Raw genomic sequence first — 27,424 nt, 5'->3', positions numbered from 1 at the left:
TAGGTGATTTCAAGACCACATTGTCTACAGTACAGGTCATCTGGACAAAAAAGGAGAAAAACAGAGTTAAATTATACATCAAATAGATTTAACAGCTATCTACAGAGTAGTTTACCTAAATACTGCAGTGCACTAAAGCTTCTCTAAAACGGTAAATCCTGTGATTAAAAAAAAAAAAAAAACTTAGCAAATTCAGAAACCCTGAACTAACTGTGTATCCTATCTAACCCTAATGCAATAAAATTTAAAACTGACAGGAAACAAATCTCTGGTAAGTACACAAACTCATGGAAATCCAACAACTCATTATGGAATGATTAATGCATTGAAAAGGAAATCAAGAAAGAAATACTACATTTCCCAAAGTGAAATGGAAAAGAAAATATACCAAATCCCCTGAGACACATTAAAAGCAGTCCTCCAAGGGAAATGTATTAGCTTTTAGTGACTATAGTAAAAGAATCAGAAAGAGTAAACATACATGACTTAACAATGCAACTCAAAACTTGGGAAAACAAAAACAAACCGAATGTGAGTACAGTAGATGCAAAAAAAAAAAAAAAATCAGAGGTGCAATTAATGAAATAAAAACAAAGAAAATATAAGGAATCAACAAATCTGAGTGCTTGTTCATTGAGAAGATAAAGAAGAATAGACTCTCGCCTACTAACCAAAAGAAAGTGAGAGAGGACACAGACCAACAGAATCTGAAATGGACAGGGAAACATTATAACATCAATTAAACTCAGAATACTATGAGGGAGTAGTTTTGAAAGGCTGCACTGCATTAAGTTGGAAAGCCTAAAAGAAAATTTCTAGTTTTGCCAAACCACTGAAATTAAACCAAGAAGAGATCAACAACCTAAACAGAACCATAGCAAATGAGATAATAGGAATAGGAATAAAGAGTCTTGCAGCTAAGAAAAGCCCAGGGACACACACAGCAGAATGCTACCAGACTATTGAAGATGATCTATAGCTAATCCTTCTTAAACTATTCAAAAAATAGAAACAGAAGTAGTACCCCTAGATCCCTCTATGAAGTCAGTACCACTGTAATACCAACATCACAAAAGAGACAACAAAAAAACTATAGGCCAATATTCCTGATGAACACAACAATGCCTAATAAAAAAGAATACAGACATACATAAAATGACATGACACCATGACAATCCATGAGATATAGATGATCCAACACACACAAGTTAGTAAGTATAATAAAATTACATAAATGGATTTAAAGACCAAAAATCACACAATCATCTCAACAGATGCTGAAAAAGCCTTTGACAAAATCTAACACGTCTTCACGAGTCCTAGAGAGAGTAGAGAGACTAGAGAGAAAATACTTCAACACAGTAAAAGCTACCTATGAGAAACCTATGGCCAACAGCATCCCAAATGGGGGGAAAATGTAGAAATAGGACCTACAGTCCTTGAATGGGATCTGACTTGAAAACCTCCTCCTGCTTTAGAACTAGCTGTCAGGGTACCACAAGTTACTGTAACAATTGTAAAGGAGAGAAACAACCAACAACAGTCCTGCCCAACTATGATGCCTATGAACCAATGACCAGCATAGCATGAAAGGCCTAAGTGTACAGTAGTGGCATCTATATCTTGGGAGTAACCAACAGCTCTCTGATTGGACCTAAGAACCATCCAATAAGAGGGAAATTGTGTCTGGTACTGGACACTAGCCAACTTCACTAGAGCTAGTGAAGTCAAGGACCTTGGAGGGGAACCTACAACTGTAACTTTAATAAACCAGAATAATCCTGAACTTTATCCTAAATATTTATCTTTAAATGTGCAGATAAGTATAGTTCTCATTCCTCATCAAGGAGACCACTTTGGAACAGATGGAGATCACTACATAAAACCATAACCAATGAAAATGCAGTTACAGCCCCCAGGGCCAAGGGATACATCTACCACACAGCTTCTGCACCCAAGGCTCAGGGATCATTCTAGAAGAGGAGAGAGAAAGACTGTAAGATTCAAAGGGACAGGGCATTTGCTCTGAAATTATGTCTCCTAGAAATGTCACAAGTTACACGCACAAAGTCTCATCAACCCAACTGCCTCCAAGTGAGCTGGACAATGAGGACACCGATAGACATGATAATGTGGACAGGGTAAGGTAAGGAGGGGGAGGCTGCAAAGGATCAACTCTACACAAGGAGCTACAGGCAATTAAGGAATGCTGAGAGAAGGAAATAGTCTCTCTCAGGGAAGAGCTCTCACAATTGGTTATCTAATACCAAGTGGTCATAGCCTGGAAACATACACAAGTAACATTATTCAGAGTGAATAGGTGTCTATTTAAGAAGACACACACACAATAATTAAAGAAAAAGAAGCCATGAATTTGAAAGAGAGCAAGTACACAAATGGGAGGTTTTGAAGGGAGGGAAAGTGAATGAAGTAATTGTATTATAATCTCAAAAAAAAAATCAAGAAACATTAAAAAACTATTCCATAAAATTGGAAAATCTAAAAATAATGAATTAATATCTAAATGCACATAACTACCAAAGTTAAAGCATGGTGACATATACCAATAACAACCAACAAGATAGAAGCAGTGATTTAAAAACCTCTTAACTAAAAAAAGCACAGGGTCAGAGAGTTCAGCACAGAATTCTAGGAGGCCTTAAAAGAGGGACCGACCTCAGCAGTACTCAAGTTATTCCATAAAGTAGAAATGGAAGGAATACTTCTGAATCTCTTTTTAGGAATTTAGTATTACCCAGAATCCCAAACCAGATAAAAACACAAAAGACGGAGGAGAGCTAAGACAAGCCTGGACAATAAAAACACTGTTCAAGGTTTCATCACCTGATTTCATGTTATAGGGCAGAGCTATGGTAATCAACCTGTAGAGACCCACAAAGGTTTCCTAGTGAGAACTTACTCAGGGTCCGAGGATCTGAGCTTGCTTTATCCAGCAGGGCTGCATAAGGGGATGATTTGACCATGGACGTGATTACCAGCTGTTTGGAAGGATCTACACTTGGCCGTGTGATGTGCTTTGATCTAGCAAATGGGAGGTCTTTTGCCTCTCCCTTTAGCATATTATAAAAAGCCCTTTTGAAGAGGCAGAAGGGGCCAGTGGGTTTTGATCCAGGTCCTCCTGAAGCTATCTTGTGTTTCTGTCTTTCTCCTTTTTGCTATCTTTCTATCTAAACGTTTCTTATCCCTCTCTCTTCCTCATAGGAACCCTTTAAAAGGTGGGAGCTGGCCTCCCACATTAAACCATCACAGTACAGACACCTTCATCCATGGAAACAATTGAGGACTCATGGAACCCACACTCCTATAGACCTCAAAACACAAGCCTTGGAGAAAGAAAAGCAAATGGTGCTGTTCCAGCTAGCTAGCTACAAGCAGAAGAATGAAACTGGATCCTGTCTCTCCCTCTGCACAGAAGTCAACTTCAAATGCATCAAGGACCTCAACCCAAGGCCTGATACCCTGAATTTGACAGAGGAGAAAGTAAGGAATGTACTTCTGCTTATAGGCACATAATGGACTTTCTGAATAGGAGTTGAGTAGCAGAAGCATGAGGACTAACACTTGACACATGGGACTTTGTGTAAATTTACAAAGGAAATGTAAGCATTCAACAGAATGGATGGGGGGAGTCTTTACTCTCTATACATCTGAAAGATAATTACTACTTACAAGATACAAAGGACTCAAAAATTAAATACCCATAAACAAGCCAATTTCAAAAGTAGGCTATGTAATGGATCAGTGAGAAGAGGAGGAGTAAGGGGAGGAGAGGAGAGGAGGAGGGGGAGGAAGGGGAAGAGGAAGAAGGAGGAAAAGAAGGAGGAGGAGGAGAGAGAAGAAGAAGCTGAGAAATATTTTTTAAAATGTTCATAGCCTTTAGCCATCAGGAAGATGTGTATACTTGAGATTTCATCTCACCCCAGTTGGGATGGCTTTGATTAATAACATAGATGACAACCAATGCTGGTGAGGATGTCCGGAAAGGGCAACTCTCATTCATTTCCAGTGGGAATGCCAACTAGTGCAGCTACTATGGAAACCAATTTGTCAGCACCTCAAAAAACTAGAAATAGAACTACCATATATGACCCAGCTATACCTCTCCTGGGCCTATGCTCAAAGGACTGTATTTCCTACTATGGAGATATATGCTCATTTATGTCCAATTGCTGCTTTGTTCACAGTAGCTAGATGTAATGGATAGTGAAACTGCTGTACAGATGTACAATGGAACATTACCCAGCTGTAAACAAATGGCAGCTATTCAGTTTTCAGGCAAATGGATGAAACTTGAAAACATTACACCAAATGAGGTAACCCAAACCCAGAAAGATAAACGTTTCATGTTCTCCCTCATATGTGGTTCCTAGCATCAAATTCCTAGATCTTTGTGTTTAACTTGGAGCCAGGGAAAACACTGGTAAAGTAGAGAAAGAAAGATATTAATGAAGTAGTCAGTAGTAAAGCAGAGGTGATATGAAGAGAAAAAATGGGCAAGGAGAGGAGGTATAATTGGAGAAAGGATAAGAGGGTAAAGTAGAGGAGGGGTTGGAAGAGGAATAAGTAACATTAAATGTTTGGAAAAGCCGTATGGAAACCTCCATATTTGTATGTATATGAATTTAATTGGTGTTACCCTACCCAGGTGATAATTTTCCTTTGATGTCAGGTGTGGGATACCTTCCCCTCAAGTCAGAGGTATCCCAGGGATCCCCAGAACAATGCAGACTACTACCATTGCTCTTGGGTCCCCACAAGAACTGGATTGTAAGACCCTATTGCTAAAAATACCACGCACTTTGGTCACAAGACCTGGAGAAATAAGTTTGCACCGAGTAGGAAGACTGCTCCTTGCTGGCTCACTTTCATAGTACCAGAAGGTGCCATGCAGTCTGCTGAAGGAGAAAAGTCATCAACGATCTTACCTAGCTGGGAACTACATGAGCTACAATAATGACTAGCGTGGTAAGATACACATAGAGTATAACAGTGGCATGAATGTCATGCAGGTAACCAACAGTTTTCTGAATTGTGTTTAAGTCTGGATCCTAAAGAATCCCTGGTACTATATACACATCTAGACAAGAGTGCATGACTGGGGTCAACATGCCACTATTATTTTGATAAATGGACATAGTTCTAAACTGCCCTCTATGTTCACATCTGTATAATCAGATTAGTCCATCTCTAAGTCCTCATCAGAGAAGTCTCTTTGTGGATTAGATGGCAGTTAATACAAAAACTCTCAACTGGTCAAAGTTCAGAGAGAAAGTATCCTTGGAATGCTCAGCCATAAATGAGACATCTATACTACTCACTCTTCCCATGTCTCATGGACCATGGAGGGCGATGGGACAGAATTACTTACTGTAAGAGTCAGGGGTTGGGGAAGACAACAAACAGTGTCTCCTGGATGTGACATAACTGCTGTACACATGAATTTATAGCAGCTACAGTTGCCTATGTAAGACAGGTATAAAATCCAGCATGGTTGGGGCTCACGACGCCTCCCAGCCTAACTGAGGAGTTACTAACAATTGTCTTCTGCAGAAGATTTCTTAAGGGTGTGGCTTCTAGTAAGTTGACCACACTCTAGTAGATGACTGCAAACTTATGAGCCATGAATATATAGGCAATATAAATTGGACTTGGTGGGTTATGAGAGAGAGAGAGAGAGAGAGAGAGAGAGAGAGAGAGAGAGAGAGAGAGAGAGAGAGAGAGAGAGAGAGAGAATGAATGAGCATGAAGTTGTGTGGGGGCTTGAAGTAGATCATGGAGGAGTTATAGGGAGGAATGGAGCGTGGATATGATCAAAATCCTTTATATGCATGAATGTAATTCCCAAGTGATTAGTAAAAATATTGTATTTTTTAAAAGAAGGGGAAAGAAGACATCTAGAAAATGTGACTAACCAAACCTTGGCTTCCCCTTGGGAAGAGAGTTTTCAATAGTGTCAAACTAGAGCCCTTAATTGCTCACTTGGAAAGACTTCAAAGACAAAAAAGCAGTAGAGAGGGGATTTGAGCGATTTCAGTAGAAATAAGATGAAGCCACACTTGGTTGTTATTTCTCACTTTGCCATAACTGATTGAAGTGAGGAGCTATAGAAATTCTCCCAAAAGGCACATGCTTATTTGAACATTTTTGTTAAATCTCAAAAGTGCCAGGGTCACCATGAATTTATGCACAATCTTTGCTAGATAGTAACTATTACCAAAAGGTCACAGGTGAAGTGTTTTCCCTACTGGCAGGGGTATAAATCTTGGTAGAAACCCCTTGCACAGTACTGCAGCCATGGGGGCCGGGGGAGGACTCTGAGGTCACAATGAATGCCTGGTTCCTGCTGTAAAATCAGGCACCCCATTCCTTCTGAACTAAAGCCTCCCCTGACCTCAGCAGGAAAATACTTTGCTGTCACCATGTAGGCGGGAGAGTATTTTTGCATGGCTACATACCCTCTACCAACATGTCTGAAAACTGTTAACCACTGACCAGGCCTGCCCAAAGAGCATGGCAGCAGAGTACCACATCTCTGCTGGGAAAATGGCTCCCACCTATACAGTCAGGACCTACCCCTGCATGTAGAGTCTGAGAAAATTCTTTATTTTTCAAGTTTGTTTGTTTTCTTTACTTAGCATAATCTCACTATGCTCCCCACACGGACCTCAGACTCCAGACCTTTAAGTTTTTGAGGCCCAGTCTCCTGAGTGCCAAGACTCCAGGTATGTGATCCCAACTTCTTTAAATCTGCTGCACTATGGACAGACCTAGAGAACATGATGCTCTGTGAAATGAGTCAGATGCATAAAGAAAAGAAGAGTTAAACGATCTTCTCCACGCTACGGACTCTACAGGAGTCAAATATATAGAGAGAATAAAGCAATGTCTACCACGGGTGTGGAGGAGAAAAATGTGTCAAAAGACAACAAAGGAGTAGACTGGGGCATGAACAAGTTAAAGAGCTAGGGTGTCACGGGAGCATGATGGTTAATAACAGCTGTAGAATCACTAAGGATTTCTGTAGCAGGAGTAAACTGCAGCTGTCCTTGCCAATAGGAAAATGAGTAACTATGTGTGCTAATGGATGGGCTAATTTATTATACTATAGTAACCACTTAACTGCAATAAGCATCTTATAAGATGTTGCATACCCTAAATATAAAGTGAAACTTGCTTTTTAAAATGTGGAGGATGCTCTCCGGGCCTTTCTCCAAGTAAAGACTTGTTCCCCAAGGAGGCCGTCGTCCTACTCCATAATTCTGGGAGAAAATCAGCATGGGCTGCCAGCAAAGTAGAAAGGGATTGTTGCTGGCTGGTCATTGTAGGGTTGATAGCCTAGACACAAAGTGATTCCTCCTCTGGATCCCTGACAGCAGCTATGCTTGGGTACCTAACACCAGTTGAAGTGCTTGGGTGGGGCCAGCCCATGACCTCTCAACAAGAGAACATACCACCTTCATTATCCTGTGCTCTTTTGTGGTTAGGTGGAAGATGGGGAGTGTGTGTAGACAGAACATGACAGGGTGTGGCATTCAAGGAAGGCCTCCAAGAACACCTTGAACTTACTGTATTGTGGCCGTAAGTTTTCCTGTGTCCCACCTGGTCCGCAGCCACTCAGGCCCAAGTAAACATACAGAGGCTTATATTAATTTCGAACTGGATGGCCTATGGCTCAAGCTTCTTGCTAGCTAGCTCTTGTATCTTAAATTAACCCATTTCTATTAATCTATGTTTTGCCACATGTTCCATGGCTTTACTGGTCTGCTGGCATGTTGCTCCTTGGGTGGCAGGCTGGTGTCTTTCCTGCCTCTGTTTTCTTCTTCCTGTCTCTGTCTTGGATTTCTTGCCTGGCTATAACCTGGCTCACTATAGACCAGAGCAGCTTTTTTATTAACCAGTCATAGCAACACATATTCACAGCATACAGAAAGATATCCCATAGCACTGTATAGTAAGGAGATAAGTCAGAATGGGGTCGATGTCTTAAGATGGGATGGTTTGAAAGATGCCTGGACTGGTCTACTCTGGTGACCAGTCTAGCAAATACCCTATAATCATAGAGCCTTTGTCCAGTGACTGATGGAGGCAGATGCAGAGATCCATGGCCAGGCACCAGGCTGAGCTCTAGGAATTCAATCAATGAGAGAGAGGAGGGATTCTGCAGGTGGAGGATGTCGAGATCATGACGGGAAGAAGTGCAGAGATGACTGGCTACACTATTGGAGGCCCATAACTGTAGACTAGTGGCTGTGAAGCCCCCAGGGGACTGGACTAGGCCCTCTGGATATGGAAGATGGTTGTTTGGGGAACACCCAGGCACAGGGATCGGGATCCATCCCTGGTGAATGGGCAGGCTTTTGGGAATCTGGCACCTTGCACAGCCTTGATACAGTGGGAAGGGGCTTGAACCTGCCTAGGCTTGGTGTGCTGGGCTCTGCTGACTCCCCACGGGAGACCTTGATTTGGGGGATGTGGCATGGCTTGGGAGGGAGGGCTGGGAGATGGGGGAAGGGAGGAGGTGGGATCTGTGGGTGGTATGTAGAGTGAGTAGAAAATTTCTTAATAAAGAAAAACATCCGCGCGCACGCGCGCGCACACACACACACACACACACACACACACACACACTTCACTGCAACTGGCTTTTTAAAACTAAGACTAGAGCTTTGAAGGCTATAGCGAAGCTCTCTGGTTTGTTATCACAAGCCTGGATCACTCAGATAGGAAATATCAAAATGAAGAATAGATAAGCAAGTGTACCAGCCTGAGGGGAGCTGAGCCAAGGAAGCCCTCTTCTCTATAGCCATGGAAGACGGTAAGGTAGGCAGGTGGCTCAGGATAGCCTACGGAGGATAACTCTAGCTAGGGTCCCTCAGTAAGAAGATGGGTGAGGACAGAGGTAAGTCAGCAAGAAGCCAGTGGAGGGGCTCAAGTCAAGTGTAAAAATAACCGCGTTTTCACTTTCTTGGGTGTTAGTACATTTATTACTGTCCCTGTAAATGACCTGTCCTGGAAAGATAGTAAAACAGCCAGAGCTCTCTCCTGTGATCCAGGCGTTTCTCACCAGGCCAATGGGAGCACATCTGTCTTCCTGGGCTGTTCTGGGACTCGATGACAGATGGAGTTTGTTTGCAGATATAACAGAGGAAAGTCTCAGAGAGGACCCTGGATACCTTGTGTAGTGAGAGGACAGACGCCTGGATGAGATAAGTGAGGCCTACTGCATCAGATGCATGGCAGGCATGCTAATTTCCCACAGCATGCTCAGCTGAGCTCAGCTAACATATTCCCAGCTTTGTCTAGTCTCTTGAAGAAAACTTGCATAAGTCTTTTCACTTTCCAGATCTAGAACGAACTCAGCAACCAGAGAGTTCCATACTAGCTTGCAGATTATGGGAACACACTGTTCTTGAACCAAATGCCATGTCTTGCCAATGGGATGTTCACATCCATCTTTCTGGTCTACTTTCCTAATGACCAAAACTATTATCAAACAGACACCAGGATTACTTGTCTGTCTATATCCATGCAAACTTCTCTTTAGCTAAGGCTGAGTGCATGTGTCGTGTGCCCAGGACCAGTGTCTGTCCAACCAGGGGCTAGGAAGGCCCTGAATTAGCATCCGACTCTCTAGCCTTGGGTTTTGTGGAGGAACTTACAAGCATGTAAAGTCTGCCCAGGTACAAGGCTTGAGGGTGGCATCAGTGGGCACAGTCTGCCTGACTAGGTGGGTTGAGGAAGTTCAAAACTTGGGGACTGTGGCATGGAGTTTCACTTATCCCTTGGCCCTCAAGGGTGGGTCTGTGGCTAAGTCAGAAGCCCTCAGGGAGGGTAGTGGTTGAGGATAAAGGGTTTTCAGGTGATGTATTATTTTATAACAAATTTCTAAGGATATATTGAATTTCCCAGTAAAGACTTGTTCAAATAGAGTTGGCAGTTACACCTCACTGTTGGGATTTTACAGGCCTTCTGCCTGAGGCCAGAAGAACCCACCATTAGAGTCTCTGGCTATAAAACCTTTGCACTTAGATGAAGCCACAAGCATCTCAGGGTTCCAGCTTGTAGGTGGCTTGTTTGACTTCTCAGCCTCCATAATTGCACGAGCCAGTTTCCTTAATAAATATCCTTTTGTGCATATACGGAACCATCTCTTTGGAGAAACCTGACTCACATACAACCTCTCCTGAGCTTCCTCCCCAAAAACATTCTCCTGCCCAGTCAGGGGACTGAAAAATCAACAAAAGACAGAAGCGCCAAGTACCATGGGATGACAGAGTATCACAGCACCACAGACCATGCCCTGAATCACAGCTGCAGAGCGTGGCTTTTTCTCGGTGGTAACACTATGTTTAGAGACAGGGGTTCAAAAATAACTTCCCCTCTTTATAGTTGATGAAGTAATGTGTTGCATGAGAGGATGAACCCAAACCAGTAGGCAGCTGACTGAGGTTCAACAAATGCCTGGCAATGCATTCTAGAACTGATCCTAGGGACCATCACATAGGAGACGGTTGCCATTAGTAACATTTACTTTGGGGCTGATTACATCTATTTAGCTTAATCAGGGTTTTAGTTCTGCTACCACTATTTTTTTCTCAGAATCTATAAATAGTACCAGAAGTTTCCCATGCACCATACAGGATTTGTTTAACCCCCAAATGTAGCGACACCAGACCAATGGCTTGGGCCTGGTGTAATCTGACCTGCTCCCGTATGCTCCTATCTGTTCTAAGCTGGTCTCCTTAGTCTCTCTCACCACCTTGAGTGCAGCACTGAGTCTCATAAAGGTGACAAGGTTGGTCACAGGCCACTTGTCTAATGCAGAGGTGAAGAATGGGAGATATGTCCAGATGGGGTCATGTCTGAAGGTACAATGGATGTCCCTAACTTGCCTTAGCTAGCTGAGAGCTGCGCCGAGGGCTGACTATGACCACACTATTTTGGAGCCCCGTGAAAAGGGACTGTGCTGGATGGAGGTCTTCAGGTGGGTGTTCATGCTACAGGGCAGGGCTAGAGCCCTTCAAAAGCTATCCTGTGGCCCATTCAAACCATCCTTGAACTCTTGATTGGGGGAAGAGAGATTGCCTTAGGCTGCTCACTTTACTTCTATTAAAAGCATAAGATAAAATATCAAAATAATGGCACTACTCTACTCTCCCCTGGATTAAAGACCTTGGAAGGAAGGCCTTTTTGAATGCTGGGCTTAGTTCTTGTCCCAACCCCTGGGTCTCCATTGTTTCTGTTCCTAATGGTGATGGATGTAGGCTTCTCCTTTCTACATCCCAGCAAATGTGCAGTACCTAGTTGTCATCTGATGACTGAGAAGGTGCCCTGGGTCTCAGCATGGAGATGACTGCTGAAAGGTTCACAGCACTGCTAGGCAGTGGTTCTCAACCTTCCTAATGCTGCGACCCTCAGCATACAGTTTACTACAGTTCCTCATGTTGTGGTGACCCCTACAACTCCACATATCAGCCATGGGGCCCAACACCCCCAGAACCCATGGGCTCTGTCTGATCATCTACAAAGTGGAGGTGGTCGTCATTGTTTAATGTTCACATTATTGGAAGATAAAGTAAGTGCTGAGAAGTGTTTGGCATTCAGTCTTAGTTTATGAGATACCCCTAGTGGTCATCAGACATTTGGCCTACTCATGGACCACATGTAGCCTTGCAGTGATAAATGGTGGACACGCACAGTGGGGCAAATCCTGTTGAACAAACAGCACAGGGCAGACGCATGGTTTACATGGCCACTTAGCAACTGTCCTAAGGCGGCACAGGGAAATGAGTGTTTCCTGGACACAGAAAGGAGCCAGGAAACAAACAGTTCTTAGATTAGCCTCAGGCTCCCTCTGTGGAGTGGGTCCTATTGGATGAGTTGCCCAGCTCACAAGAACACAAGGAGGGGTCATGTAGCTGAAGTTTTCCTGGTCCTGCCTGGCTCCCGCAGCCCTGCGGCCACTTGGACCCAAGTAAACACACAGGCTTATATTGATTAAAACTGCTCAGCCATTAGCTCAGGCCTACCACCGACTAGCTCTTACATTTAAACTAACCCATAATTCTTATTTATGTTTAGCCACGTGGCTTGGTACCTTTTCCCAGTTCTGCCTTGACATCTTGCTTTCTCTATGTCTAGCTGGAGACTCCTGACTCAGCCTTCCTATTCCCAGAATTCTCCTCTCTGCTTATCCTGCCTATACTATACTTCCCACCTGGCTACTAGCCAATCAGCGTTTTATTTATCAACCAAATCAGAGCAACACACGTTCACAGCATCCAGAACGACATTCCCATCAGGGCCAGGACATGGCCAATGGTCAAGCGTGTTTCCTGGAGATCTGTGTGGGTGTCCAGGGAGATGCTACCACCTTCACCACAAACTCATCTCTTTGAGTTGGGAGACAGCGCAGTAGGATTCCGACGTCTCAGGAAAGTGAGCGATGGGTCTGGGTGTCTGAGAGGATGGGGAAGGCTGTCTAGGTCCTACCCTTGCAGCCCATCGTGAGGGGGACAGCAGCCAGGGCTGGGAGTAACCACTGGAAGTGGCCAGAGGATTCCTCAGACACCGGGGCAGTTTAGGAGAAGCCTCCAGGAAGCAGAGGCATTACACGCTTGGGGAGGAACCTCCCTCTACCTCAGAAAGGGGCTACCCCAGGCTGGGGCCCCCGCATTCTGGTGACTCAAACATCAGCAGCACCCAGGTGTGTTAGTGAGCTTACCTCCACGTACAGGAGTGGGAAAATGCCGACCTTGTCTCCCAGCATGCCTTCTGCCCAATTATCGTCCACTCTCCGGATCACAGTTAAAACTTCATCCTGAGGTTCCCAGAGCCCACCGTGTGTGCACACAGCGAAAAGGAAAGAAGAGGACAGTTAGAACGGAACCACTGATGTGCAGAAAGAGTCTAAGGAGAGCATGCCATAGATTCAGACTCTCACATGTTAAAAAACCAAAACAAAACCCTTTCTTCCATTTCAGTTACAATCTTACCTTCCCCTCCCCCACTCTGCCCCTCTGCCCTTCCATTTGATCATAATTGCAATATTTTTCAAGTGAAAAGCCTAACAATTTACTATATCATCAGTGTTTTAAAATGAATGCTCTTAATATTTATTTAATGAGATAAAAATGCTTCAAGTAAGGATAAATTCAGTCATTCAATATAAAATTCCAGTATAAAGTGTTTCAAGTTTTTGGCTCCATCAAAAAATAAAAAAAAAAATAAAAAATAAAAAGGAATAACACAGTTCAACTACACTTAGACTTGTAAGTACGTAATGCTCTGTATTCTTTTACATCCCTTGGCATATCAGACACAATCAAGTGTGTGCAGACAAAGTGAAAACATGGAAAAAGAGAGACAGGCATGAAGATGGAGGGAGGTGGGTGTCTCAGGAGGGAGGTAAGGCTGGGACACAGGCTGTTGCTGAGGAAGCAGACATTCCAGACACACTCACAGGCACCTGGGCCCTAGGCAGAAAGGACAGAGGGTGTAGGGAGATGCAGATGCTGAAAAGTGATGAGTTCAGGGGTGAGAGATGCTTGTGCATTCACTTCTAGGATAGGGGCTGCCCCAGGGAGGTCAGAGGAGGGCTGATGTTACACGAGAGTACAGCTATCTGCACCTACCGCCAACCAACACTCTACTGGGTCCATCTTTCTTTTAATAGCCAAGGAATGTCTTGGAGCACCTCCTACAAGCATATCTTGCCCAACTTTTTCCTATCAAAACTTTAACAGCCTTTGTCTTTGCGTATGTGCTGCAAGACGAGATGGCCCAGCAGGAACTGTAATGTTCTAGGAGCTGGAGGCCAATGAAACTTGATGGGATAACACTTATTATTCGGCCTGCCTTCTCAGGAAGCTGACATACTATGAGTGAAGCAGTATGACAGGATCTGTAGCATCCCTCTAGGTCAGAGGAACGGCATGTCAGGTAGACATCATGAGGCTCTTGGAGAAGATGCTGCACTGGGGCTGTAGTAGTCGAGGCGGTGCACACTTTCAAGTGATCATCAAAATTGAGGGAGCTTTCTGATGGGAGCTGGGCACAGCTCCAGAGGACTCGGGTGAGCAAGTGAGGTGTGGGCTCTGTACTGACATGCTCACAGATCTCTTTAGCACATCCTTATGTGACCACAGGGTAGACTGCAAGCTCACCAGACACTTCTCATTTTCTCCGCCCTAAGGTTCAGCTTTCCAACAAGGATCTGGGGAACAAACAGGGCTAGGAAAAGTGGCTATGTAAATGCAAAGGAGTGGAGGATACAGTCACCCTGAGTAAAAATGGACTGAGAGTGGATCAAGTACTTCACTGTACTAGTTAACCCCTGAAGTGCTGGAGGAAAATGTAGAAAAACACTCCAGGATACAGGCATAAGCAAGGACTTGATAAAAAAGACTATAGTAACAGGAAATAACAACATTGATAAAGGGGATTAAATGAAATAAAAATTCCTCCGCATAGTAAAGAGACAACCTACCCAATGGTCAACTGTACATCTGATGGGGAATTAGTATCTAGATTCTGTAACCCCAAACACTAAATCATGTGATCAATTAAATATGCTTATGAATGGAATAGTCAGATCTCAAAGAAAGAAATACAAATGGCCAATACATACTTAAAGAAACAACAACAACAAAATGTTATCCTTAACCATCATGGAAAATGTAATGCAAACAGCTTTGAGCATCTATCTCACCCCAGTCAGATGGATATCATTAAGAAATAAAATGGTAACAAATGCTGAGTAGTAGGATGTGGGAAAAGAGTCATTAATCATCAGTCATTGCTGGTAGGAATATAAACCTTATTATAGCCACTATGAAAATTAACGTGAAAGTTCCTCCAAAAACTAAAATAGAACTACCATGCAAGCCAGCCATACTACCCCTGGGCGTGTGCCCAAAGGATTCTAAATACAACACAGAGGTACTTGTACCATCCGCATTTACTGCTGCGTGTTCATAAGAACCCAGACATCCATCTGCAGATGAAGGGATAGAGAAACATAGGCACGTGTCCTTCTATACGCAGAATCCAGATTGAAAGGGACACACAGGCAGACGATGTGAGAGAAGAGAACTGCCAGAGAGGAGAATGAGGTCTTAAGGGAGGGGGTGAAGGGACAGGAGGGTGTGAAATACATATGTGGAAACAGGAGAGGAGGGGGATGAGGACGGGGGAGGGGAGGGGAGGGGGAGGCAGTGCCTAGTAAGAATGGACACTGACCAGTAGGCACGAGGCTGCTCAGTGACCTGTATTTCTCTGTACACAAAACAAATGATGAAGTGCTAGGAGACCTTAGTGTGCTGGTGGATGTTTGTAACCCTAGCGACGAAGACATGGAGGCAGGAGAATCGTGAGTTCAAGGCCAGCTTGGGCTACATATTATGTAAAGGGTATTTTGTGTTGCACATGGGAAATTTTCTCAAGAAGCAAACAAAAATAAGTAAAACGATGTTCATTTCAGTATAAAGAAAAAAATCAAAATAGCTACACTGTCGTCTAATGTGTTCTTAAATTTAGAGCCAAAGAAATAAAATACAGTAAGAGGGATAAGAACCACAAAGAAAAATACACCATTACCTAGAAAACAGCAGCATCTAAAATTAGAATAAGAATTTGGGAAAGGCTGACAATTTTAAAACAGACTCATAAAAAATATTCGATTTCCATATGTTAGCAATAATCAGAAAATGGGATTAAGTTGTCAAACCATTAAAAACTTCACATATTTGACAAAATGAATTCCATAATATTTAAAGACATGTTTGGAAAAACCCCAAAAAATCCACAAAGAAAATACAAATAAAGATTTAGATTTGAGTTGGGGAAGGTATCTCCAAGTAAGATAATGAAGATTTGATTGAAGAACAAACCCTCTAATGTTAATAAACCAGATGCAAAACAAAAAGTAAAAGAAATAGCATTTTTGGAGAGGAAAGGCTTTACATCTTTGCTCTATAAAATGATGGTGGGAACAAAATATAAGATTTTAAAGGGAAAATAGAGCCAGATCAAAAATCAGGGAATTCACAAGAGAAGAAAAGCAATTTACCATCACACCCATTTGAAAATGTTAGATCTGATTAGAAATCACAGGTATAGTTAAATTTTCCTTTTAAAAATCATTACTTTATTTATGTATGTCTGTGTACCACATGCATGCCTAGTATCCACAGAGGCCAAAGGAGGGTGACAAATCCCCTGGAACTGGAGTTATAGATGTGAGCTACCATATGGGTGCTGGGCATTGAACCTGGGTCCTCTAGAACAGTAGCTAGTGCTCTTAGCTGCTGAGCCATCGTTCCAGAAATACAATTTTACCATTTCCATTCCTTCCTTTGTTATTTATGTATTTCTTTATTAGTCTATATCTATCTATCTATCTGTCTATCTGTCTATCTATCTATCTATCTATCTATCTATCTATCTATCTATCTATCTATCTATCTATCTTTCTGTCATGTGTGTGCACACGTGTGTGCATTCAGAGGTCAGAAGACATCTTGCTGGAGTTGGCTCCCTCCTTCCACCATGTGGAATCAAATTCAGGTTGTCGGGCTTACACATGGATGGTTACTTTGCTCTTGTAGTCATGTGTGTAGCACCTTCCAAGTCTGAGGATATCCAGTAGGACAAAGCTTCCAGGCAAGTAACAGCTCCAGTTCTCCACGTTCTATGGCTTCAGCAATAGAGTTTTACTGTCGCGTTCTGGGGGTAACCAAGAGCATTAGCAGTAACCCTCAAGATTTGGGGGTTTATGGGACCTCAGCAACCAAAACCTCCTGAAGAGGTAAACCATAGATGGCACCATGATTTTCATTTGTTAGCCTGCGGCGTCTAGTAGGGGTGCTGTGCTCCATTATAGCATAACTCCATATGTGTATATATATATATGGATATATTTTAGGAAGCTTCTACAGTAGATTTCCATAGGATGTTTTTAAAGGACGTTGCTCTTTCTTAGCTATCCCCATCTATTCTCTCCTTTATCCTACCCTCCCTATCCCCCTGCACTTACCCCTTCCTGTTATTCCTATTATTCCCTCTTTCCCCTGATACCATTATATATATTTATCTACCTTTCCTCGAAAGCCCCTTCCCATGGGCCCCTTACTGAATTCCTAAACTCAACAGAGATTCCAAAGGAAACACACATATATGGAGATTCAAAGCTATATGACATTTGTCTTACTTGGTCTAGGCTGCCTCCCTCATAATGATTATTTCCAGATCTATTCTTTTATCTGTGAATTTCATAATTTCATTTTTCTTAACTGATGAATAATTTCATTATCCATTCATTGGTTTATGGACATCTAGGCTTTTTCTACTTCCTAGCTACTGTAAATAGAGCATTGACAAACATGGATGAACAGGTATCTCTGTGGTAGGATATAAAGTCCTTTAGGTGTATGCTCACAAATGGTATAGCTAGATTATACAGTAGCCCTATTTCCAGCTTTTTCTACCTCCCTCTTGACATCTTGGCCCAACTAATGGGAAGGAGGGAGCTGAGAAGTGTACAGACATCACAGGCAGAGTCTCAGGCTCATGAAGACTCAGTCCCAGTCCCAGAACTCTAGAATGCAGCCCACAGCCTGCCTCTTCACTACCACATCACTTAAGGCTATTTCAGTCATTCTTCTTATATAGCCCAATATGTTGATCTATTGCGAGAAAATGTCAAGGCACACTAAAAGACAACCAAAATCAAAACAACAACCAAACACTGGTTGAAAGGAAACATCAGACCAAGACCCAGAGATGGCAATGATGGGGATGAACAGACTGGGGATTTACAGCAAGTGTTAGTGAGATGCTGGAAGTCTCATGGGCAGAGTAGACAGCACGCAAGAGCAGATGGGCAGTGTAAACACAGTAAGAGCCGTAAAAGGAAGCACCAAAAAGGAAATGCTAGCTGTTGAAATTGAAGCGGCAGGAGTGAAGACTACCTAAGGGACATGGATAAGAATCTCTGAGCACGAGTCCATTGCCACTAAAACCCTCCAGAACACGAAAACAGAGAGCAAACTGAAGAAAAAGCAAGCAAGCACATCCAAGAGCTTTGATGAGATGACTGGAAGAGAGATATCTGAAATATTAATAAGTGAGAGGTTCTCAACTTAGTGTCAGATACAAGCCAAAGCAGGATACGTGCTGCAAAACTACATCAGCACACAGTCTCAAACTATTGAAAAGAAAAGAAGAAGGATCCAGAAAGCTTGGGGCTTTATTTGTAAAACAACAACAAAAAAGTAAAAGGAATAACATTTGACTTCTCAAAAGCATGCAAGAAATAAGAGAGCAGGAAAGAGAGACTACAAACTAATGCCCTGATGAGCAGAAATGCAAAAATTCCCAATAAATATTTGCGAACTGAACTCAAGATCACATCAGAAAGATCATTCACCATGGCTAAGTTGGCTATACTTCAGTAATGCAGGGGTGTATCAACATATACTAATCAATCACATAAAAGGAATAAAAGGCAGAAATCATACCAGCTTCTCAACAATCACAGCAAAGGCCTTTGAAAAATAATCCAACATCCCTTCAAGATAAAAGTCGCAAAGAGGCTAGGAATGGAGGGAGCATACCTCAACATAAAGGCTGTATGACAAACACTAGGAGCATCATACTGAATGAACAGAGGAAACCTCAAAGCATTTCTACCAAGATCAGGAGCCAGACAGAGCAGCAACTCTCCTCATTTTCAGTCAATGAAGTATTTGAATTCTTAGTCAGACAATAGAGAGAGAAATAGGGAGAGAAGAAATCAGAGTATCCCTTTTTGCAGAGGGTATGATTCTCTACATAAAATACTCTAAAGACACCAGTGAAAACATTTTAGAGTTGATAAACACTTTCAGCAAAGCAGTAGGACATAAAATTAACACATTGATGTAGTAGGTAGCTGTTCTAGCTATGACGGTTCCTATATACAAATAACAAGCATACTGAGAAAGAAAAATGGAGGAAACAATCCATTCATAATAGACACACACACAGAGTACTGGCTGGTGTGTGTCAACTTGACACAAGCTAGAGTCATCAGAGAGGAAGGAGCCTCTGTTGAAGAAATGCCTCCATGATAAAGCATTTTCTCAATTAGTGATCAATGGGGGAGGGCCCAGCCCATGGTGAGTGGTTCCATTCCTAGGCTGGTAGTTCTGGGTTCTATAAGAAATCAGTCTGAGCAAACCATGGGAAGCAAGCCAGTAAGCAGTGCCCTTCCAGGCCTCTGCATCAGCTCCTGGCTCCAGGATTCTGTCTTATTTGAGTTCCTGTCCCAACTTCCTTCATTGGTAAACAGCAATGTGGAAGTGTAAGCTGAGTAAACCCTTTCGTCTCCAGCTTGTTTTTTGGTCATAGTGTTTCACTGTAGCAATAGAAATCCTAACACACACACACACACACACACACACACACACACACACACACACACATGTGCACACAAGCACACACACACACAGAATAAATCCATCCAAGGAAGTGGAAGCCCTCCGCTATTGAACACGAAGAAAGAATTGAGGAAGACAGAGGGAGATGGAGAACCCACCTATGCTCATGGGTCAGAGGAATTAATCTTGTGAAAATGCCATTCTACCAAAAGCACTCTAAAAATTAATATAACCCTACTCACAACTCCAAAGCTACTCTTCACAGACAGAGAAAAAAAATACAAATGATTATAAAGAGGCACGAAGGACCAAAGACAGCTAAAGCAATACAGAACAAACAGGATATTGTAATAGGTATCACCATACCTGATTTAAATTTATACTACAGAGCCATGGTCATATAAACAGTGTGGTACTGCCACAAAAAGTAATCACATAAATAAATGAAATAGAACTGAGGACCCAGATATAAACTCACAAGTACAGTTGCCTGTTTTTTGACAAAGAGGCCAAAATAATACATTGGAGAAAACACAGCATGTTTAACAAATGGTGCAGAGAAAATTGGATTTCACCACTGTGGTAGTTTGAATGGGAATAGCCCCATAGACTCACATGTTTGAATGCCCAAGGGAGTGGCACTATGAAGAGGTGTGGCTTTGATGGAGTAGGTGTTGCCTTGTTGGAGAAGTGTGTCACTGTGGGGGTGATCTTAGAGGTCTCCATGCTCAAGCTATGCCCAGTGTGGCACACAGTTCACTTCCTGTTGCCTGTGGATTCAGCTATGGAACTCTCAGCTCCTTTTCCAGCACCATGTCTGCCTGCATGCTGCCTTGCTTTTTGCCATGATGATAATGGACTAAACTTCTGAAACTGTAAGCCAGCCCCAATTATATGTTTTCCTTTATAAGAGTTGTCATGGTCATGATGTCTCTTCAAAGCAATACAAACCCTAGCTAAGAGAAATATGTAGAAAAGTGGAACTAGATCTTTATTCATCCCTGAAAAAAAAAATCAACCTCAAATGGATCAAAAACTTCAAGACCATGAATCTGGTAAAGGAAAAAGTAGGGAGTATGCTCCAATGTACTGATTCAGGTAAGGACTTTCTGAACAGGACCCTGATAGCACAGACATTTAGACCAACAATTAAGAGATGGGACCTCATGAAGTTAAAAAGCTGCCAGAAAAGAAGCCACCAAGTGAATGAAGAGGCAGTTGCCAGAATGGGAGAAAAGCCTTGCTAGCTATTCTTTTGACAGAAGAATCATGTCTACAATATACAGTGAATTAAAAAATCTGAACATTAAGAAAATAACCCAATTAATAATGTGTTATGGAACTTAACAGGGTTCAGCTAGGAAACACTGAAGCCCTGAACATCCTTAGTCGTCAAGGACACAGAGAAGAAAACGATTTTAAGATTCTATTTCACCCCAGTTAGAACAGCCATCATTAGGAATAAAGTAACAACTGATGTTAGCGTGAATATGGTGAGGATCAATGGGTAGTTGCTGTGGGATGGAAGAATCATTCTTCCTTGGGGTATGGCCATGGTAGGGTGCTCTCACTCCAGCGGATGGCTGCACATTTGTGTGTACAATGGGCGGCACTAACAGGATTTAATAGATTATTAAAAAGTAAACATTTAGTTCAAAGAGGGTTACATTGAAAGAATTCAGGAGGAGGAGGAAATGGGGAGTAGACATGACCGTATTTCATTGTACACATGTATGAAATTCTCCACGAATATATTTTAATTTAAAAATAATGGAGCTATTAAGCTGTAGGGAGACACAGATGCACATTTCTAAGTGAGAGAAGGCACTATAAAAGGTAGGCATGTAATATCGTTATGACTACACAATAAATCAGAGGGAGAGCTATGAAGACAATAAAAGTTCCATGGCTGCAAAGGAAGGGATGGGGATTAAAAGTGGAGCACAGAGATTTCAGGACAGTGGAAACAGTGTGTATGATGGTGTATATGTGTTACATTTGTCCCAAATCCAGACTGTACAATACCCAAAATGAATTCCCACATAAACAATGGCCACTGGCTGATACAAGATCAGCTGAGTCATGATAAAAATGTTCCACCACAGGGCTTTATTAATTAGTGTAGGCTAGGGGTGGGCAATGTAGTACACAGGAAATCTCTGTATCTGCTCCCTTTTGTTACGAATCTAAAACTACTCTAAATTCAAGTCTACCTTTCAAAGACTAACTCACAGAACCACTGAACAATGAAAACTAACAAACTATAGCATTCTACAACAAATCAATGGGTGTCTGATAACTATAACACTGAAAACAATCTGAACACAAAAAATTAAACTCCACTTGATTCTATGTATCTGAAGTTCAAGAGTAAACACAATTCATCTGTTCTTAGAGAGGAAAGGAAGGCAATGGTAAATGGAGGGGACCCAGCTTTGGTACCATGCCGTTTCCTGGCTAGGCAGTGATTATAAAGATAGACTCATCATTAGGCTGAATAAGCCTTATTAGTGGGTGTTTTTGGCATGTTATTACACAAAACAGAAGAAAAGTTCTTCTTGTTTCTTTCCCCCTGGAGAAAAGGGAACAGTCCACTCAGATTGGACAAATCACACAACACCTTGAATATGGCATGTCCCCTCAGAGGGGACACAATAAGGCAATGATCACATCAATGGTTTGGAACCAAGTCAAGTGGGAGCCCTGAGTCTGGGAAGTGTGAGCAGCATGGAGCTGTGCCTCTGCTCTCCAGCTAGGATATCACTGTCTACTGAAGAACCAGGCTTGCTGTGGGATGTCCTGTGTGCTGTGAATATATGCTGCTATGATTGATTGATAAATAAAATGCTGATTGGCCAGTAGCCAGGCAGGAAGGATAGTGGAGGCAGGACAAGGAGAGAGGAGAATGCTGGGTAGAAGAAGACTGAGTCAGGAGACGTTGCCAGCCACCACGAGGAGAAGCATGATGTAAGATACCGGTAAGCCACGGGCCACGTGGCAACTTAAAGATGAATAGAAATGGGTTCATTTAAGATATAAGAACAGATAGCAAGAAGCCTGCCACGGCCACACAGGTTATAAGTAATATAAGTCTCTGTGTGTTTACATGGGGGACATTGAGTAGGAGAGATTTGTCCTGACTGCTGGCAGGTCGGGACACAGGAAAACTTCAGCTATACAGGTTTATCCTGGGTCACCCTAAGGGAGTAAGATAGCGACAAGGGATAAAATCTATTGAGAAGCAAACTCAATTCCAGAGAAAGGCACGGCCTCTTAGGCCAGATAATTTGCTACAACTCCCAGTGTTAAACAGTGCAAACCATTTCCTTTTTTTTTTTTTTTTTTTTTTTTTTGTGGCCAACACACATAAATGTCTTTAAGTGGAGATGGGAAGAGAGACCTTAGGCTATGGAAAAAATGATCCCTTCCCAAGCTGGTGGAGAGAAGGCTAGCTTCAGAGAGAGACCACCATGCAACACAATGAACATACAGCAAAATTGCTCTCTAATGCAATGAGCGGGGACCTGAACGCACCCATGTCAAGTGTGCTACAGTGACGTCCATTAAGGAGCAAGTGGTTCCTGCACAGTTCCATCAGGCTGAGTGACACTCTGGCAGCACCTTTGTGGTAGCTGTCTATTCTGGCTCAAGTGGCACTCTGGATCCGATGCCTGTCTGAAGCCTGAGGAGAGCAGCAGGATGCAGAATGCATTTATTCACTGGGTACTTGTTTTCTTTATAGGGACCAAACCAAGAGAACACACAGAGCCAGTCATCTTTCCATATAAAGGAAGTAATTCACTTTGCCTATGGATGTTAAGAAAGTTGTTTTGTTTTTGTTTTTCCTAGATCTGCACCTAATCCAAAAACAGTGAGGAAGGGATATTTTAGTGCTGATGATAGAGATACACAGTCTAGCAAGTCAGGGCTACCCTCATAAAGTTATGTCTTCTAGATTTGGACTTCTTCAGCACTCCATGCAAGACCAAAACAACAGTGCCTAATTTTTATGGTTAGATCCTATCAGGTCTCAGATGTGTTGCCACAAATTTCAAAAACCCTCAGGTCAGTGCAAGGAAAGAGGGAATATTATTTTGAAGGCTCTCTAGTACATGGAGAAATACCCCTTCTTAGAACACTAAGACTTCCTAATGGGGATGGCAAGGGCTGGCCATTGGTTTTCAGCTGCTTCCCTAAGACAGCCAGCCACTCACCCTCTCCTCGGGGACACCCCATCCAGGGAGGTTCCGAGTGCTACGTGGGGAGCATGTAGAGACACCTGTGCATTTGTCTTCTAGAGCAGTGCTCTATTGCAGACATCAGTAACCAAGTCTAGAAAGACCAGACGGTAAGCCTTTTTGGGTTTCTCAGGCCATTTACTCAATTCTGTGGTAGATGCATGAAGGTAGCCAATGCCTGAGTGAATGGACACACACAGCTATGTGCCAGTAAAACCAGATTGACAGAACCAGATGGCAGGTCAGTTTGGGTGGTCATCTTAGTTTACCAGCCCCCTGATGTAGGTGATCAAACTAAGCCAAAAAGACACCACAGACATCACTGATGGCCAAATCAGGTAGACGTGTTTCTGAACTAGCATGTATGTTCTGAACTAGCATGCTAGTTCTGAACTAGCATGAACTAGCATGTAGTATGCGGTGATTTTATGAATGAAAACTGTTTCCATGATGTCATTACATTTTCCGGTGCAAAACTCTACTTCATCTATAAGTTTCATGTCAAGTACTCATTATTTACTACGGGGCGGCAGGCTTTATCCATATGCTGTTTTCCCTATTCTCTGATATTTCTGAATTTGGAAAATATACCAAATGTCTATTGGCACAGAGCCCTGGCTCTTCTCGGAATTCAGATGGTCTCGAGAGGGAGGGTGGGGGGGGGGTCTAAATAATTGCAAGTTGGAGCTGTGACGATGAAGGGGCTGTTTAAGAGATAGATAGCCTTTCTTCCCAAGGCGTAGTGGATAATACACTAGTACAGTGCTACCTTCTATCAGGATCTTTAGATCGACATTTTAAATAATGTATCTGCCTCCTCTAACACTGATGAGGCCAGTTAACTTTTTCTACTTGAGGAGGAAGAAAGCTACAAGCCTAGTGTCCCCTGTCAAGAACAGCAGCTGTACCTGGATGTCCCTAGACCTTTCCAGGCTGCCAGAGCACAGCGTCCTTGGACATTACAGGTACAGCTTGGAAAGGGGCACAGGAGGGTCCCTTCGGCAGGGCTGGAGAAAGCAGAACACACGCAACTGATATTGGCAACAGCAGGTGTGGAGACCCTGGGGTCAACTCCCCGCCCCCCCCCCCCATGTCCTCTCTACTATAGTTAAGGAATGTCCAAAGAAGTGGTAATGCATCAGAGCCCGGAGAAACCAGATCCCTTGAGCTTTCTAGGATGACCACGGCCCCACCCCCAAGCACAGCCCCCTGCCCTGCCCTTCAAAGCACTGTTAAGAAAGAGGGAGAATTAAAAATGCAGAAGCCCAGAAGCTCCCCAGCTTTTTTGTTTTGGTTTTTTTTTTTTTTTTTTTTGGCTGTAGAAATGACACAGAACTGTGCCTCCGGTCACTGCTGTGTTCCCACAGAGGCTCTTAATGGAGTCATTGGCTGCCACTGACCCCCACAGAGCAAGCTGGCTCTGCAGCCCCCAGGTCTGATCTGACAGACCTCTCGATCACCTGTCCCAACTCCGCTGCTGCCAGTGGCCAGGACTCTTCCGAGAGAGAAGCAGGGACAGACCTCTCACTGCCCCGACACAGAGCTGGCTTCTCCAACACACCTCACAGCTGGCACATCTGGAAAGTAACTGAAAAGGCTAAAGAGATTCGACAAGAAAACATGAACACTACCGACTGCCAGATCTGCTCTCTCCACGCGCAGAGCGCTCTAGCTTCCCTATTATAGATGCTTCCATCTCTCTCCCTTCTGCATGCCCTTCACTGTTGCGTGCTGAGAATGGGAAGTAAGCGATCTTGACCAAGCCTCAGGGAGAAGAAGACAGTGCTATATTGTAAGTGCCTGCATCTAAGGAGGCGAAAAGGTAGGGTAAACAAACGGAATCTCGAGCACAGGCACACCAGCACACAGGAGTGAGGTAGCTCTAAAGAGGAAGGATCTAAAGAGCAAGGGGAGGGCTGAGTTGCCAGCAGTTGAGGAAGGGCACAGAGCTGGGGGAGTAGATAGTGTTGCACCCAGAGTCCAGACACCCAAAGACCACCAAGAGACCAAATCCGATGCAAAAGCAAAGAGTCTTTTTTTATTGCGAGTTAACTCGGGCCTCTCCATCTGTCTGATGCAGCAGCAGAGCAGGAGAGACCCCGAGTAGCAATGGGGCAGGGTTTTTATAGGGAGTAAAGCAAGGGGTGTGTGTGTCTTGGGGTCTATAGACTACAGAGGAACAGACTCAGGATTGGTTTATGCAAGTGGTAATCATGTTAGCAACTTTTAATTGGCTAGGGTTAGTTGAGGTTCATCAGGGCTATAGTTATCCATTTGGGGACAGGCCCTGACAAGTCCCAGGCTTTGTCCTTGAGCTGCTGTAGAGGCTGGCTGACCTAGCACGTACTGACTGTGGGGGCTGGCTCCGTGGCCCAGGCTTGGTGCGTCCTATCTCCCTGTCCCTGCTGGCAGGGGCATCAGTGATATTGTCTTTTGTTCATGGCCCTCTCAGAAACTGCTTGCTCAGTCTCAGGAAACTGAAATTGAGGCCTGATCTCTGAGAGAAGACTTGAGTAGCCTGTAAGGGTGTCTGCTTGGTCCTCTCAGATAGATAGATGTACCAGGCCAGGAAGCCTGAGGCCTGCTGGAGACAGAAACGGCCAGGTAAAGGGTAAGCTAGGGCTTAGGTAAGGAGTGGAGTGAGGGCTGAGAAGGCCTAGTGCTGGGTTAGAAAGAACCCTGGAGACAGTGCAGGTTCTGATACTGACTTAGATGGGTTCTCAGCAGAGCCCTGGCGACAGGGCTTTGAAAAGTCACTGCCTCCATCCATGGTAAACATGCCAAGGGCCATGCTGCCAAGGTCAGCATGCAGGAATGTCTGAGGGAAAAGCGCTCATGTTGTACATTCATCTTATTTGCCTATAAAACTTCAGATGGGACTTTGCAGGTAGGCAACCAGACCATTGCTTGCTTCTTACTTAGATTGTGCGGGTGTTGACCATTTCGCTTCTTTGAACCCCACCTTGAGATCCAAAGAAGTGGCGGGGCAAGGCCACGGTACTGTAAGCACATGTCCTTTTCTGGAACCCCTGTGTCTTCTTTAAAACCACTTTTCAGGGCGGTACCAGAGGAATCCAGAAGACGGTCAGGAAGAGAGCTGAGCCCCACTCTGAGTGCTCCTGATAACTTTTTCAAATCAAGTAGGCAAGTGGAATGTTTAGAAAGGGGTGACTTAGGACCCCATCTCTCTTTGGGCTCCTCCTGCTTTGGGTCATGGATACAGAAAGAGCATGTAGCTAACGTGCCTGAGTCACCCAAGCCCGGAAAACATGCATCCCTGCAGCAGGAGGCAGTGGAGATTGAATCTACGGTCCGCGAGACTGCACCCGGAGGCTGGTCCAGGCGGCTGCCTGGGCTGCGGACTGTGGAGCATGCTTTGTACGACCAGGGCAAGGTCTCTCCACATGGAAGCGGCACAGGGGGGAAACTCTGTTCTTGTGATTGTTTCCTTGCCCTAAGCCAGACATGCCTTCTGAGAGAATTGTGACTTTCTCTGAACCAGAAGAAAGGGAAGGATAGACAGGAGACATATGAATATCTCCTATGAACTCCATTCATCACATGCCTTTGCTAATGTATTCCCGATATCAACTATATTTTTCAGTTAAAAAAAAAAGAAAACTCAAAAATTGGATCCATGCTCCAAAGTCATTATATGACACAAAAAAAACCCAAGATTTTCTCATATGACTCTTGGATGTAAGCAATATGCAGTCAGTCCCTTGGGTAGGAAGAACAGAGTCTGGG

General features: G+C 43.5%; 1 protein-coding gene across 1 annotated transcript in view; it reads right to left on the bottom strand.

Moving 5' to 3' along the window:
* Positions 1 to 27,424, bottom strand: part of Sh3rf3 (SH3 domain containing ring finger 3) — a 308,575-nt gene that overhangs the window by 105,510 nt on the left and 175,641 nt on the right. The window contains exon 3 of the mRNA XM_028892438.2: positions 12,746 to 12,841. Within this exon, the coding sequence (XP_028748271.1) occupies positions 12,746 to 12,841 (96 nt within the window). The remainder of the gene's footprint in view (positions 1 to 12,745; positions 12,842 to 27,424) is intronic.

The sequence above is a fragment of the Peromyscus leucopus genome, chromosome 16_21, assembly GCF_004664715.2.
Source record: "Peromyscus leucopus breed LL Stock chromosome 16_21, UCI_PerLeu_2.1, whole genome shotgun sequence".
In the NCBI taxonomy this organism is placed as follows: Eukaryota; Metazoa; Chordata; class Mammalia; order Rodentia; family Cricetidae; genus Peromyscus; species Peromyscus leucopus.
The sequence above is the reverse complement of the archived record's forward strand: the minus strand, read 5'-3'. Positions and strand labels throughout refer to the sequence as shown.